Source organism: Mobula hypostoma, chromosome 4, assembly GCF_963921235.1.
Source record: "Mobula hypostoma chromosome 4, sMobHyp1.1, whole genome shotgun sequence".
Classification (NCBI taxonomy): Eukaryota; Metazoa; Chordata; class Chondrichthyes; order Myliobatiformes; family Myliobatidae; genus Mobula; species Mobula hypostoma.
Window position 1 is genome coordinate 129367404 of NC_086100.1, and position 16732 is coordinate 129384135.

At 39.9% G+C, this 16732-nt stretch overlaps 1 protein-coding gene across 1 annotated transcript in view; it reads right to left on the reverse strand.

Annotated features, from left to right (window-relative positions):
- Positions 1-633: 633 nt before the first annotated feature.
- The window catches only part of LOC134344928 (short transient receptor potential channel 3-like), a 139529-nt gene continuing 123430 nt past the window's right edge, over positions 634-16732 (reverse strand). Inside the window, exon 13 of the mRNA XM_063045061.1 lies at positions 634-782. Within this exon, the coding sequence (XP_062901131.1) occupies positions 634-782 (149 nt within the window). The remainder of the gene's footprint in view (positions 783-16732) is intronic.

Below are 16732 nucleotides of genomic sequence, written 5' to 3' on the forward strand. Positions count from 1 at the left end.
GAAACAAGACTTCAATGCTATAAGGCAGAGAAGTGGCACTAATTGAATAACTTTTTCAAGGAGCCATGATGGGCCAAATGCTCCCACTCTATGCCATATGCAAGTTTCACATAACATGGATAGCAAATGTATTTGGTGAATTACTATTAAAAGTGGTTGTTAATGCACTGTAAATTAATTTAGTTTGTTTCATATCTCACAGAAAATTTTGTACTCTAATATATATATCGTTTGTTCAATTGGTATCAAAGACACCAATAAAAGATGGGATAAGCTACTGTATGTGAAATTTATACATGACTAAACTTGCAATCTTGGTGCAAGTAGTGTGGCTAATAATTTCTGATATGATTACAAGCTAGTTAATAAATCTTTCAGACAGCTATAAATGAGAATACAATTCATTCAGCATTGAAGTCCTTCAGTATTGACAACAACTATATGAACTTTAGGCAATTGTAAAGACAGAGTATTTTTCACTGAATTGTGTTTATTAGTATATGAATTAACTATTATATTCTAGAGATGCTAAGTAGACAATATGCTAACTCGCAATTTTTTTATTTATAAATATTATTGCTGTTAAGTTGTGCTGTTCTGTATTTCCATATATTGATCAATATTCTGATTTAATCACTGATGTTTTTGTTTTGACAGACAGGTATTAAGCTTTTCACCAAGCTTTTGAATGAGGAAAGCCAGCTCCTCAGTTGCTTGAGACTTGTCTTCCAGAAGTTCATATCGAAGGCTTGAGATATCCTGTTTGATTTCTTTAAGTTCACCTGGAAAATATGGGTGTAATGTTAGTGAGGACACCAAGGAGAAAACTGTAAAACAAATATTGATTTGAAGAACTAAGACGTGGAAAAGAACAGTAGAAAACATACACAGTGCAATGTAGTCAGAAATAGTAGATACAAATTGAAACTGAAGTTATCCTGTTACAGGCAAATTCAATACTATTCACCCTGTTGCCAAAGATGGATTCATTAACTTTCATTTATTTCTGTATTCCTTACTTTTACCTCTTCACATTGCCTACTCCCATGTGTTAAATTCTTTTTTTACTTTTTAGCTCATTTATGGAAAGTAGACTTTATCAAGGTTTTATTTATTGTATATTTTTGGTTTGGGAGTTTATTTGCAGGCCAGGGAATGATTTAGTCTGGAATCACATAAAAGTAAATGAGATCAGATTGGCATTTTTATGAAATATGGGCAACACTGATAAAGGCAACATTTATTGTCCATCTCTAAATGCCCTTTGAGGAGATGTAGTGAACCACCCTTGAACACAGTGATGCTTTGGGTGAATGTATCCATAGTACAGTATTGGGATACATAATGCCCTACAAGACATCTATAAATGTGAAATACCCTTAGAGAGTAAGACCATATATTTTGGGTATATACCTCAAGAATGGTTGAAAAGAGATAAATATTTAATGAATGTACTGTTGGTGGCTGGTAAAAAGACCCTTACCAGGAAATGGTTATCACAGGAGAGCCTAACTTTAAATGTATGGATGGAAATTACAATGGACACTTACAAAATGGAGAAGATAACAGCATCTGTTAATCGTAAGTTGGAACAATTTTATTCATACTGGAAAAAATGGTTTAACTACATTACACCTCATAGGCCTGATTTTATTCTCACAAGTCAATGAATATGTTGTAAAAAAAATCACTCCCTACTCTGTACATAGTTTTCTTCTTTTGATTGTTCTTTCTTTCCTCTCCTTTCTATAAGTGTATACCTCAGATAAGTATTATGTGGAGATTTGTGACAAATATGATTATATGATATATATGTACAGTGTCTGAAATACATCTTGTGGAAATGTTTGTTTGATGATGAAATTCAATAAAAAATAAATTACAAAAAAAAAAGAAATATTTCCCACTCAGGATGGTGTGTGATTAGTACTGTAAATTTGATGGACTACTAATATTGGGTTTATATTAATTTGGGGTGTCACAGGGTGTTAGCACAACACCTTACAGTATCAGCAACCTAGGTACCTGCCTGTGAGGAGTTTGAACATTCTCCCTGTGACTGTGTGGGTTTCCTCCAGGTGCTCCAATTTCCTCCCACAGTCTAAAGACATACTGGTTGGTAGGTTAATTGGTCATTGTAAATTGTTCTTTGATAGGCTTGGATTAAATTGGGCTATTGCTGGCCGGCATGGTTCGAAGGGCCTGACAGGTCTATTTCGTGCTCTATCTTAATCAATCAATCAATCAATAAATAAATATTATTTAATTAACTAAATTTAATTCCCAATTTACCATAGTGAGACCTGACCTCATGCCTCTTAACGATTAATTCTTGGTTTTAACTACTTTGCTGCTCTGTATTCTCTGCAAACATCTTGACTGGGGTTCATTCATTTGTCACTGATATATGCTCGGAATCCCAGGGACATAGTTATAATCAATGCAGATAGCCTAATGGGCACTAAAATACCAACAAATGATACTCATTGCTTCCTGGAACGGTGACAGTTTTAGATCTGTCCTGTTACTTTTCAATTTTCTGACTAATTTGTCTTGTTCCAGTTTGTCAAAAGACTTAATAAAATCCACTTGGAAGATCTCTTTGACCTTTTTATCACCTCTTCAAAAAGTTCAATTGTTAGTTAGACAACAATATTGTCAGTCAGACAACATGTTAATGGTTTCCATTAACAGACTCTATCCTGACTATCCTCGGTTGAACATCACCTTTTTAAATGAAGATTTTCCATACAAGTGTATGCGAATGCATGCAAAGAATCAATCCATCCCCTTCTTTACTGATATGCAACAATCTATTCCATAGCCAGAAAGGATTGGTAAATGATGTGCAGAATTTCCATGATCTCCTTCCTTGTCTTTCTGAACAGCCAGAAATATTTATTTCATTCTAGCATGTATTTACAAAGGTCTTAAACAACTTAATATTTCCTTACCAAATGCAACATTTCCTGGTCCTGTTTCTCATCTACCATGTTTATATCACCACCATTTTACTCACTGAAGTCTGCGTACATATCTTTTGTGTCTATGCATATTAGGCTCAGCTGTTGGACTCTGGCCATATTATTTGCCAAGGGAAATCTCGCATGCAATTGTGGTTGTTGTATATATCCCTCCCTCTGTTAACCCGACGTCGGCGTGTAACATCATTTACACCATCATAGCCAGACTACAAACCCAGCACCCGACTGCCCTCATTACCATCTCGGGTGACTTCAACCGGGTTACCATGGCTAGAACACTGCCCAACTTCACGCAGTATGTGAGCTGTACAACCAGAGGGGAGAGGACTCTGGATTTGATGTACACTAACGTTAAGGATGCATACAGCTCCTCTCCCCTCTCCCCACTGGGAAGGTCTGATCACAAACTGGTGCATCTAAAACCCTGGTACGTGCCTCTGGTGAAGAGTAAACCTGCAACCTCGAGGACAGTGAGGAAATGGTTGGAGGAGACTTATGAGGCACTCCAGGGTTGTTTTAAGGTGACAGACTGGCAGGCACTCTGTTAGCCGCATGGAGAGGAATGTTCCGACAAGAACATTTCATTTGCTATTCAAATAACAAGCCAAGGGTAACAAAGGACATTAAGGATATCCTGAACGCTAAAAAGAGGGTGTTTAGAGATGGAAATAGGGAGGAGCTGAGGGCAATACAGAGGGACCTGAAAGCCAGGATCAGGGAGGCTAAAGACAGGTACGGGAGGAAGCTTGAATGGAAACTCCAGCAGAACAACATGAGAGAGGTCTGGAGGGGGATGAGGACCATCATTGGGTTCTGGCAAACTAGCAACAGAGGAGCTGAAGGCAGTGTGGACAGGGCCAATGAACTTAACCTGTTGTTTAACAGATTAAACATTGTGGCCCCTGCCCATCCCCCACATGAGTCATCGGTTGTCGGCCCCCAACCAACACATATTCCACTCTCCCCTCCTACCCCTCCTCACAGTCCCCCACCCTGCTCTCATGACTATACCCCTTCCCTACATTAAACCACCATGGTGGGCTTCACAGCTGAACAGGTGAGAAGACAGCTGAAACGTCTCAACCCAAGCAAGGTGGCAGGACTGGATGGTGTCAGTACCAGGGTGCTCAAAGCCTGTGCCCCTCAGCTATGTGGAGTACTTCGCCATGTCTTCAACCCGAGCCTGAGGCTCCAGAGGGTTCCTGTGCTGTGGAAGACATCCTGCCCCGTCCCTGTGCCGAAGACGCCGCGCCCCAGCGGCCTCAATGACTACAGACAGGTGGCATTGACCTCCCTCATCATGAAGACCCTGGAGAGACTTGATCTGGAGCTGCTCTGGCCTATGGTCAGGCCACACTTATATTCCCTCCAGTTTGCCTACCAGCCCCGACTAGGAGTTGAGGATGCCATCGTCTACCTGCTGAACCGTGTCTACGCCCACCTGGACAAGCCAGCGAGCACTGTGAGGGTCGTGTTTTTTGACTTCTCCAGTGCGTTCAACACCATCCGCCCTGCTCTGCTGGGGGAGAAGCTGACAGTGATGCAGGTGGATGCTTCCCTGGTATCATGGATTCTTGATTACCTGACTGGCAGACCACAGTACGTGTGCTTTCAACACTGCGTGTCCGACAGAGTGATCAGCAGCACTGAGGCTCCACAGGGGACTGTGTTGTCTCCCTTTCTCTTCACCATTTACACCTCGGACTTCAACTACTGCACAGAGTCTTGTCATCTTCAGAAGTTTTCCGATGACCCTGCCATAGTTGGATGCATCAGCAAGAGAGATGAGGCTGAGTACAGGGTTACGGTAGGAAACTTTGTCACATGGTGTGAGCAGAATTATCTGCAGCCTAATGTGAAAAAGACTAAGGAGCTGGTGGTAGACCTGAGGAGAGCTAAGGTACCGGTGACCCCTTTATCCATCCAGGGGGTCAGTATGGACATGGTGGAGGATTACAAATACCTGGGGGTATGAATTGACAATAAACTGGACTGGTTAAAGAACACTGAGGCTGTCTACAAGAAGGGCCAGAGCCGTCTCTATTTCCTGAGGAGACTGAGGTCCTTTAAAATCTGCTGGACGATGCTGAGGATGTTCTACGAGTCCGTGGTGGCCACTGCTATCACGTTTGCTGTTGTGTGCTGGGGCAGTAGGCTGAGGGTAGCACACACCAACAGAATCAACAAACTCATTCGTAAGGCCAGTGATGTTGTGGGGATGGAACTGGACTCTCCGACGGTGGTGTCTGAAAAGAGGATGCTGTCCAAGTTGCATGCCATCTTGGACAATGTCTCCCATCCACTACATAATGTACTGGTTGGGCACAGGAGTACATTCAGCCAGAGACTCATTCCACCAAGATGCAGCACTGACCATCATAGGAAGTCATTCCTGCCTGTGGCCATCAAACTTTACAACTCCTCCCTTGGAGGGTCAGACACCCTGAGACAATAGGCTGGTCCTGGACTTATTTCCTGGCATAATTTACATATTACTATTTAACTATTTATGGTTTTATTACTATTTATTATTTATGGTGCACCTGTAACAAAAACCAATTTCCCCCGGGATCAATAAAGTATGACTATGACTATAACTTTCCTTAACTATTCTGTTACATTTTATTTGTTGCATTTGACTTTCCTTGATTTAACTTATCAATAATTTCTTTGTGCTTTCTCTTTTCATTTCTACTTTCAGTTTAATATCTTTACTAAAGTTTCTATTTTTTTTCTGAGTTTTTGACAGCATCAGTTAACATAGAAACATAGAAAACCTTACCCCCTCATTTACTACCCCGGAATGTATTATCTCTTTAGATGCTGAGAAAGCCTTTGACAGAGTTGAATGGCCTTATTTATTTAATGTTCTTGAGAAATTTAATTTTAATTTGACATTTATATCTTGGATTAAATTGTTATATTACTCCCCGGTAGCCTCGGTTTGTACAAATAATTATAGATCTCCTTTTTTTCGTCTTTTTCGTGGCACTAGGCAAGGTTGCCCTCTTAGTCCTTTGCTATTCAATATTGCTCTTGAACCTTTAGCAATTGCTATTCGTGACTCGCCAAATATTGTTGGTATTACCCGTGGGAACAAAATACATAAGTTATCATTATATGCAGATGATTTGTTGTTATACATCTCTAACCTGGAGAAGTCAATTCCTGCTATTTTAGATCTCTTAGCTCAATTTAGTAACTTCTCTGGTTACAAATTGAATCTTAGTAAGAGTGAATTATTCCCTTTAAACAAACATGTACCTACTTATGGACGTTTACCATTTAAATTGGTTACTGATTCATTTATATATTTATATTTATTTATATGTTTAGGGATAACAATTACGAAAAAATATAAAGACTTATTTAAAGCTAATTACCTTTAATTGATCAGATTAAACTTTTATTTACCAAATGGTCACCAATCTCTTTGTCTTTGATTGGTCGGATTAATGTTATTAAGATGATCATTTTGCCCAAATTTTTGTATATATTCCAATCGGTTCCAATTTTCATCCCAAAATCTTTTTTTGATAACGTAGATTCAAAAATTTCCTCATATATTTGGCAGAATAAAAATCCTACGTTAGGTAAAAGGTATCTACAGAAATCTAAAAAGGAGGGGGGGCTCGCCCTCCCGAATTTTAGATTTTATTACTGGGCAATTAATATTCGATATTTAAAATTTTGGTTACGAGATTTGGACGTATCTTTAATCCCTCATTGGGTAAATCTTGAATCTAATTCATTACAAGGGTTTTCCTTGGGTTCGGTTTTAGGAACTTCACTTCCTTTTACTTCTTTTAAAGTATATAAACAAATGAATAACCCAATAGTTAAACATACTTTACGTATATGGTTTCAATTCCGAAGATTTTTTGGGTTTAATCAATTTATTCTAGCAAGTCCCATTATATCAAATTTTCTTTTTCAACCTTCCACGATGGATCAAGCTTACTTTGATTGGAAAACCAAAGGTATAATATCTTTTCGCAATTTATTTTTGGATAATTGTTTTATGTCTTTTGATCAACTCTCTGATAAATATAATTTACCCAGATCTCACTTTTTTTAGATATTTACAGATTAGAAACTTTTTAATGACTGTTTCCCCTAATTTTCCACACCCATATCCAATGGACATTTTGGAAAAAATCTTAGATTTAAATCTCTCTCAGAAAAGTGTAGTAGCAATTATATATAATATAATTATGAATTTATGTCCTGATGCTTCTAATAAAATTAAAGCTGACTGGGAAAGAGAATTTGAGATTAATATACTGACTGAAAAATGGGAAAAAATTCTTCAGTTGGTGAATTCATCCTCTGTATGTGCTAAGCATAGGTTGATACAGTTTAAAGTAGAGCACAGGGCTCATATGTCCAAAGATAAACTATCTCGTTATTACTCTTATATTAATCCAATATGTGACAGATGTCATTCCGAGATAGCTTCTCTAACCCACATGTTTTGGTCATGTCCCTTGTTGGAGAAATATTGGAAAGATATTTTTGATATTATTTCAACGGTCCTAAACATAGACTTACAACCTCATCCAATTACTGCTATCTTTGGACTACCAATGATAGACTTAAATAATTTAACCTCTTCATCACGAAGGATGATTGCATTTCTTACTTTAATGGCTAGAAGGTCCATTTTGCTGAATTGGAAAGAGATTAACCCTTCTAAGTTATTTCATTGGTTTTCACAAACTATGGTGTGTTTGAATTTGGAGAAAATTAGAACTGCAGTTTATGACCCCTCCATTAAGTTTGAAAAAACTTGGAGGCCATTCATTCAGTATTTTCACTTGATGTAATTTGATCATTTCCAAACTTGTTTTATCTCTCTGTATTTTTGTTGGAGGAGAATGGAGTCGTCGACACTAAGGTTTTCTTCTTTTCCATTTTTAAATTGTTAGTTTTGCCCAAGTCTTTTAGTTTAGTTGACTAATTCTGTTTTTCTTTGGGGATGGGGTTTGTTTTTTTTTTGGTTTTGTTTTTTTCCCTTTTTCATGATTTTTTTTTTCCAGTTTTTTTTTGATTTGTATTATCCGTTGTCAGTTCTACATGATTGGGAGCTTGTTAACTTACACTATTTGATTTTACAATTACTTTTCCAAAGTGTAACACTATTTCTCCTACTATTTGTATTATTGCTATGTTTTGTTTCTATACTTCGAAATTAATAAAAAGATTGAAAAAGAAAAGAAAAAGAAAACCTACAGCACTATACAGGCCCTTCAGCCCACAAAGCTGTGCCCAACATGCCCTTACATGAGAAATTACCTAGGGTTACCTATAGCCCTCTATTTTTCTGAGCTCCATATACCTGCTCAGGAGTCTCTTAAAAGACCCTATTGTATCCGCCTCCACCACTATTGCTGGCAGCCCATTCCACACACTCACCACTCTCTGCGTAAAAAACTTACCCCTGATATCTCCTCTGTACCCACTTCCAAGCACCTTAAAACTGTGCCCTCTCATGTTAGCCATTTCAGCCCTGGGAAAAAGCCTCTGACTATCCACACGATCAATGCCTCTCATCATCTTATACACCTCTATCAGGTCACCTCTCATCCTCTGTCGCTCCAAGGAAAAAAAGGCCGAGCTCACTCAACCTATTCTCATAAGGCATGCTCCCCAATCCAGGCAACATCCTTGTAAATCTCCTCTGCACCTTTTCTATGGTTTCCACATCGTTCCTGTAGTGAGGCGACCAGAACTGAGCACAGTACTCCAAGTAGGGTCTGACCAGGGTCCTATATAGCTGCAACATTATCTCTTGGTAAAGTTCTCTCTAACTTCAACAAAGGCCTTATTTCATGCCATTACTTCATTATCTCCTCCCTGAATGTCTTCCACTGAGCTCATAGAATGAGAATATTTAAAACAAGTTATAAAAGAGTAACACACACAAAATATGCTGGAGGAACTCAGCAGGTCAGGCAGCATCCATGGAAATTAATAAACAGTTGAAGTTTTGGGCCGAGACCTTCTTCAGGTCTCAGTAAGGACAGGAGGAACTCTATCACCGTTAAGGCGGTAGGGAGATGGGGTGAGAAATGTACGGGAAATGGAGGAGATGCGGGTGGAGGCAGCCTCAATAGTGGAGGGAGGGAAACCCCATCCTTTGAGGACATAATCTCTGATGTCCTGGAATGGAAAGTTGTGTCCTGGGAACCGATGCAGTGGATATGAAGGAACTGAGAAAAGGGAATAGTGTTTTTACAGGAGATAGGGTGGGAAGAGGCATAATCAAGGTAACCATGGGAATCAGAAGGTTTATAAAAGAAGCCGGTTGACAGTTTGACTCCAGAGATGGAAACAGAGAGATCAAGAAAGAGGAGGAAGGTGTCAGAAATGGACCAAGTGAATTTCAGGGCAGGTTGGAAGTTAGAGGGAAAGTTAATGAAATTGATGAGCTCAGCATGGGTGCATGAAGCAGCACCAATGCAGTTGTCAATGTGGCAGAGGAAGAGTTGGGGAGTATTACCAGGAAAGGCTTTGAACATGGACTGTTCTGCATCGCCAACGAAGAGGCAGGCATAGCTGGGGCCCACGTGGATGCCCATGGCTACCCCTCAAGTTTGGAGAAACTGGGAGGAGCCAAAGAAAAAAATTGTTGAGTAACTTGCTTAAAGAATCTTTTTAATTTCTTAACTTGTGACATTTGGAAGTCATTATGTAGGTCAACAGGTAATAGTAAGTGTAAATGTCTCAAAATACAAGAGACTGAAAAAAAGGAGTCATAATCTAGAATCCGAATATTCAATCATAATATTGGATTCTGATACACTTGTTCCAAGACTGCTTTTACCTTAAACCAAAGAGTGGGCTTTGGTTCAGTGACAGTGCTTGTGTCTCTGAGTTAAAAGGTTACAAATCAATCCCTATTCTACAGTCTTCAGCTTATAAACTCGGTTGGCAGGACATAAACAAGAGCTGCATCATTCCACCGCTGACTTTGGAATATTTATCTCACAGTCAATCCAGTCCCTCTGTGTACATAATAAAGAACTTAATTTCCCAGTGTGCAGTGTGGGTGGTTCACCCGGAACTGAAATGACTTGGTCAATGGGACACAGGCAGACAGACATGTGCCCTTGGTGGGCCGAAGGCCCAGAGTAAAATAAGGTCCAGCTGAAGCCATTCTATAAATCTGTAAAATAAAATAGTTCTGGTGTTTTTTACCCATGCAAGTTTGTCCTTGTTAAAGAACAAATGTAACACCCTCCATCACAGTTTAATTCATTATTTGTTTCATTCCGTGGAATTTGCTGTGCATATATCAGGTGGTGCATTTCTTCCGGTTACAGCACTTCAAAAATAGTCATCGAGCATGAAGTGCTTTAAGATGTCTTGAGGTTTTTAGACACGAGAGGAGAGAAATGTGTGATGGCATCTGACAGTGTGGCTGGGGAATGGGGTTGCCCATTAATTTTGACACAGGCAATAATCTAACTCTATGCTATTCACATGATTGCATTTACACCCAGCATTAATAAGCTGGTTGCAAGCCTTATTAGGCAGAAAATATTATGCACTGCTATCATCATGTATAGTTAGTATGCACAAACTAAAGCCAGGCTGTATCTTCGAAATGTACTGTACATTGTGATTGCAGGAAGAAGTTATAAATGGAAAAAATGAGAAAGCTGGACTTAAGATTTTCCAAAGCTGCACTGCCCTTGGACGGAGAGCAGACGTGCAGTGGTCCTGCAGACTCTGTGGGTAAACTCAGTAAGCATTTCAAAGTCATTCCCCTATCCACAATCCCCATTCAAAATAAAACAACGATTGCAGGATCGTTCCAATACAAATCCACACTGAAAACTCTCTAACCTTTCCATCACTCTATTAACAACAGTAATTTCCCAGCCAGAGATGTTAGGTTAACTGGACTGTAATTCATTGAGTCCCTTTTCATCTTTCTTTTAATAAAATGTGACAAAAACAATTTTTCAATCTAAAGGAATATTTCCCATGATGGCTAATCCTCCTTGTTCTCATGAACTGCTTTTGATCTCTCAATCAAACTTGTCATTGCCTTGGCACTTTATTGTCTGCTTGCATTTTCTCTGCATTTTGTTCATTTTTCTGTGCATCTGCTTATATTTCTCTGTCATTGCTTTTCCCTTTGTACCCTCTTGATGTACTTGTGTTTTGAAATTATCTGTATGGATGGCAAGCAGATACACAAGACAATAATAAACCAATTACTTCCATGGAATATTTAGTCCTGCCTTCAAAAAGAGTGCATAATTCATGGTGAACCAAAATCCCACTGTGAAGGACCCAGTACCAGCCCTGAATTTTTCAAATAGACAATAAGCTATTGTTAAGCATTGTTAATAATAAAAAAATGTAAAGTATTTATTTATGCAAGCGTTAGCTTTTCTTTTGGAACCCTGCTATCTGACAATGTTACCAAGATTGAAAGTCTTTAAGAATGGTTAGGTCTGTCCTCAGAAAGTATTTGTGAGAGGACAAACTCATTAACGAGATTTAGAAAACCGATAAATCTGTCCTCCACTTTTGTTGTGCTAATTGAACATTCCTGTATCAGAGAATTCATGGTCTTAGAGCAGACAGATGGATGAATGGGCACAATCATTTAGCTATATGAGGATAAAGAGCCGCTACTTGGAATGTTGAGCTCTAAATGATAAGCTGGTGTCAGACCTACTCTACAGACCAGTTGACATTACACTGTGCCCAATCTGCTTAATACTATTTGCTGTTGGTTGCCCATGGTTTAATGTCCTGCCAAGTAAATTGTCAGTTATATTTCATATCATAAATGTGTGAATGTTCAATTAATTTGGAATTGAATAGCACACAAAGCTCTTAAAATACATATGTTACACAAAATAATCTTTTTATGGTAAATGGTTCAAACATAAAGGTGTTTATTCCTCATACACGTCACTTTTGCCTCTTGGATAAAACCCATAAATTAGTAGCACAGTCTTTATATTGCCTTTTTGTTAGCTCCAATTCTGTGTGACCTATGCTGATGAACCAGATGGCTGACTTGCATAATGATTCTTGTTCCCCAGTAGGGAAAATTGAAAGCCAGCACACAATGAATTTATGTTTCTAATTGCTAGATACATATCATAATTCACGAGCATTTAGCAACCAATGCCCTTGAATGACAAGGTCTACAAAAAGTAGTGGATACAGCACAGTCCCATCACAGGTAAAGCCCTCCCCATCATTGAGCTCACTTACAAGGTGTGCTGTCGCACAAAATCAACATTCACCAGCAAGGGCCCCCACCAACAAGCCCATGCTCTCTTCTCACTGCTGGCATCAGGAAGGACCCCACCAACAAGCCCATGCTCTCTTCTCACTGCTGGCATCAGGAAGGACCCCACCAACAAGCCCATGCTCTCTTCTCACTGCTGGCATCAGGAAGGACCCCACCAACAAGCCCATGCTCTCTTCTCACTGCTGGCATCAGGAAGGACCCCACCAACAAGCCCATGCTCTCTTCTCACTGCTGGCATCAGGAAGGAGGAGCAGGAGCCCATTCTGCACCTTTGAGACTTCAGTTCGCACCGTAAAAATGCCAGGTCATACAGGCGGTTCAAAACTCAACTCCGTAGGGAAGGTTCAGTCTATTGTTGGCAGTGATGGTTAACCAGAAAGAGTGTTATTAATAAAGTATTTAGTTGTTTTCTTTGTTTCATTTGCCACCAGCGAGCAGTTTCTGAGCCTTACCAGTGCCATCCTGAACTGCACTTATTGTGGTTCTTTGTATTTACAGTGAATGCCCACAAGAAAATGAATTTTAGGGTTGTATATGGTCAGTCCCAGGCTGCCGGTGGAATCTGCAGGGGCTCGAAAAGCTGGTGGAGTGGGCTCGGATGCGTTTCAAACGAGCCAGATCAAGATCTGTGGTGCTGAGGCATCAGTAGATGTATGTGCACAGTGACAGATATGTACTTTGATAATAAATTTACTTTGGACTTTGATCAGCCATTTCTAAGCTTTGATCTACACCATCCTGAAGAACAATGGCATCATGTGCATGAGAACACCACTTCTGGAAATTTGCCAGCATCCCTTCATCATTACCAAGTCACAATCCTGGACTGTCAATTTAGAGCACTGCAGAAGCAATTTTACAGCAAAGCTGGCAGCAATTCCAGAAGGCAGTTTACTGACAATTTGGCAATCAGTGAAGAGTAACAGACACTGTCCTGCTAGTGATGTTTATCTCCCTTTATTGAATGAATTAGAAAATGCTTACAAGTACCTGCCTTCTAATCTAAGTTTTGTAATTTCATCTTTAATCCATAATATTGCCTGCATTAACAGATTAAGATATTTTGCTTTTAATTTATTTCAGTGATGTAAACAGAAATAAAGTTCACTATGCCAAAATATAAATAGTGTTTTAATGTTTAAATATCAGAAAGCTCCTTTCAATGCCTTTGACCATTACTGCATTAACTTTCTCTTGTGTAAGCAATATCACCTCATATCTCAAAAAGGTTACATTTTCAAATCACCTGCTCCAGTTTCAACTGAGCCTTAAAAAAAACTGGGAAACCACCCAGCATTGAGAATTACAGACACATTCCCGCACATCTGCAATGATGCTGAGCTTTGGAGGAAATTAAATTCCTACGATGCAGGGGTCACTACATCTATCTACACACTTTAATAACATACACCAACTGCTGGCTTCAGGTTGTTGTATCACACTGTTATTGCCTGAACACCAATAGGTTCATCTGTTTTTCCAGAAATTACTTTGTGTGTTAATAATAAAACTCTTGAACCAAAGCAAGATTTAATTGTGCTACTCTGATTCCAGTGATGTAAATTTAAATCCGGTTTGGATGTAACACAAGCATTAATAAAGAGCATTTGGATAGATATTTCCTCAAAGGTGCTTTGGTAATGATGCTATAATTTTATGGTACTGCAATTATAATTTGAATGAATTAATGTAGATTTATAAAGAGAGAAACAGAAAGCAGTTGAGCAGATTGACATGAAAGACTAGATAGGTAAGAGCAAACATAAAGTTAAAAAATAACATAAAAGCAAAAAAACAACACATCTACTTGTCACTGAGAATAGCATAAAATGGTGGCAAGCAGAATACACACTCCCAAAGAGAGTAAGGAACTCAGAATGTTGAACGTAGAACAACACAGCACAGGAATGGGCCCTTCAGCCCACAATGCTTTGCCAAACCAATTAAATTAGTAATAAAATGGCCAACAAAACTAATTTCTTCTGCCAAGTCAGTGTCCATATCCGTCCATTTTCCTAACATTCATGTGTCAATCTAAACATATCTTAAAGGTACTTAATGTATCTGCCTCTTACACCACCCAGGCAACTCATTCTAAGCACCAACCATTCTCTACATAAAAATCTTCCCTTCACATATCCTTTGAAACTGTCCTCTCTCACCTTATCTCCTTACCCACCTATCACCTCCCTCTGGTGCTCCTTCCCCTTCCCTTCGTCAGTCCTGACGAAGGGTTCCGGCCCGAAACATTGACCGATCTTTTCCATGGATGCTGCTCGACCTGCTGAATTCCTCCAGCGTGTTGTGAGTGTTGCTTTCCCCCTTCCCTTTCTTCCATGGCCTTCTGCCCTCTCCTATCAGATTCCCCCTTCTCCAAGCCTTCATCTCTTTCATTAATTGACTTCCCAGCTCCTTCGTCCACCCCTCCCCGTCTCCCGGTTTCACCTATCACCTTCTACCTTGAATTTCTTCCTCCCCTCCCCCCACCTTCTTACTCCGACTTCCCATCTTTTTTCTCCAGTCCTGATGAAGGGTTTCGGCGTGAAACATTGATGTTTACTCTTTTCCACAGATGCTGCCTGACCTGCTGAGTGTCTCCAGCGTTTTGTATGTGTTGCTTGGATTTCCAGCATCTGCAGATTTTCTCTTGTGTGCAATAGTTCATATGTGGCCTAACCAGAGTTTTAAAAAGTTGCAACATAAGTTCCTGACTTTTGAGCTTAACGAAAGCAAGCATGCTATGAGCCTTCTTTATCACACTATCAATCTGTGTTGCCACTTTCAGGGAGCTATGAACTTGGACCCCAAGTTCCCACTGTTCATCAACACTGTTGAGGATCTTGCCCTTAATAGTGTACTGTCTCTTTACATTTGGCCTTCCGAGGTGCAACACTTCACAGTTAGTTGGGTTAAACTCCATCTGCCACTTCTCCGCCCTTATCTGCAACTGATCTATATTCCACTGTATTCTTTGGCAGTTTTCTATGTTACTCACAACCCCATTGATCTTCATATCATCTGCAAATTTAGTAATCCACCCATCTACATTTTCATCCAGGTCATTTATATGCATCATAAACACAGAGGTCTCAGTTAACTATTCTTGCCTCTCTCAATAACCTGGGGTACAACCCATCAGGCCCTGGGGACTTATCTATTTTAATGTTCTTTAAGAGACCCAACATGATTTCCCCCTTAGCCTCGAAGTGCTCTAGCATTTTAATACTCTCAGCACTGATTTCCCTATCCTCCACATCCCTGTCCTTGTTAAATACTGATGTAAAGTTCTCATTAAGGACCTCACTCACATCCTTTGCATTTAAGCAAATGTTCCTCTCATTAGCCTTGAGTGGTTCCACCCTTTCCCCAGTTATCCTCTCGCTCCTGATGTATGTACACAATGCTTTGGGATTCTCTGTAATCCTACTAGCCAAGGACTTTTCACACTCCCCACACCTCGGCTTCCTAATTCCCTTCTTGAGTTCTTTTCTGGCTCCTTTATAATTCTTCAGGGCTCTGTTTGATTTTAGCTTCCTGAGGTTTACATACTTCTCCTTTTTCTTCTTGACTAAATTCATCACCTCCCTCGACATCCAAGGTTCTCTTACCTTCCCATCCTTGTCCTTCCTTCTGATTGGAACATATCTGTCCTGTACTCTGCAGTTGGTCTTGAAACACCCTCCACATGTTGGATGTGGACCTGCCCCAAAATAGCTATTCCCAATCAACTTTCCCTAGTTCCTGCCTAATGCTCTTGTAATTTGCCCTGCTTCAGTTTAATACTCTCCCGCAAGGTCCTACTTATCCTAATCTATGTCTATCTTAAAATGTAAGGAATTGTGGTCACTGTTGCCTAACTGCTCAAACACTGAAAGGTCAATCATTAGGCCAGCCTCATTATCTAGCACCATGTCATAGTCATAGTTATACTTTATTGATCCCGGGGGAAATTGGTTTTCGTTACAGTTGCACCATAAATAATAAATAGTAATAGAACCATAAATAGTTAAATAGTAATATGTAAATTATGCCAGTAAATTATGAAATAAGTCCAGGACCAGCCTATTGGCTCAGGGTGTCTGACCCTCCAAGGGAGGAGTTGTAAAGTTTGATGGCCACAGGCAGGAATGACTTCCTATGACGCTCCGTGTTGCATCTCGGTGGAATGAGTCTCTGGCTGAATGTACTCCTGTGCCCACCCAGTACATTATGTAGTGGATGGGAGACATTGACCAAGATGGCATGCAACTTGGACAGCATCCTCTTTTCAGACACCACCGTCAGAGAGTCCAGTTCCATCCCCACAACATCACTGGCCTTACGAATGAGTTTGTTGATTCTGTTGGTGTCTGCTACCCTCAGCCTGCTGCCCCAGCACACAACAACAAACATGATAGCACTGGCCACCACAGACTCATAGAACATCCTCAGCATCGTCCAGCAGATGTTAAAGGATCTCAGTCTC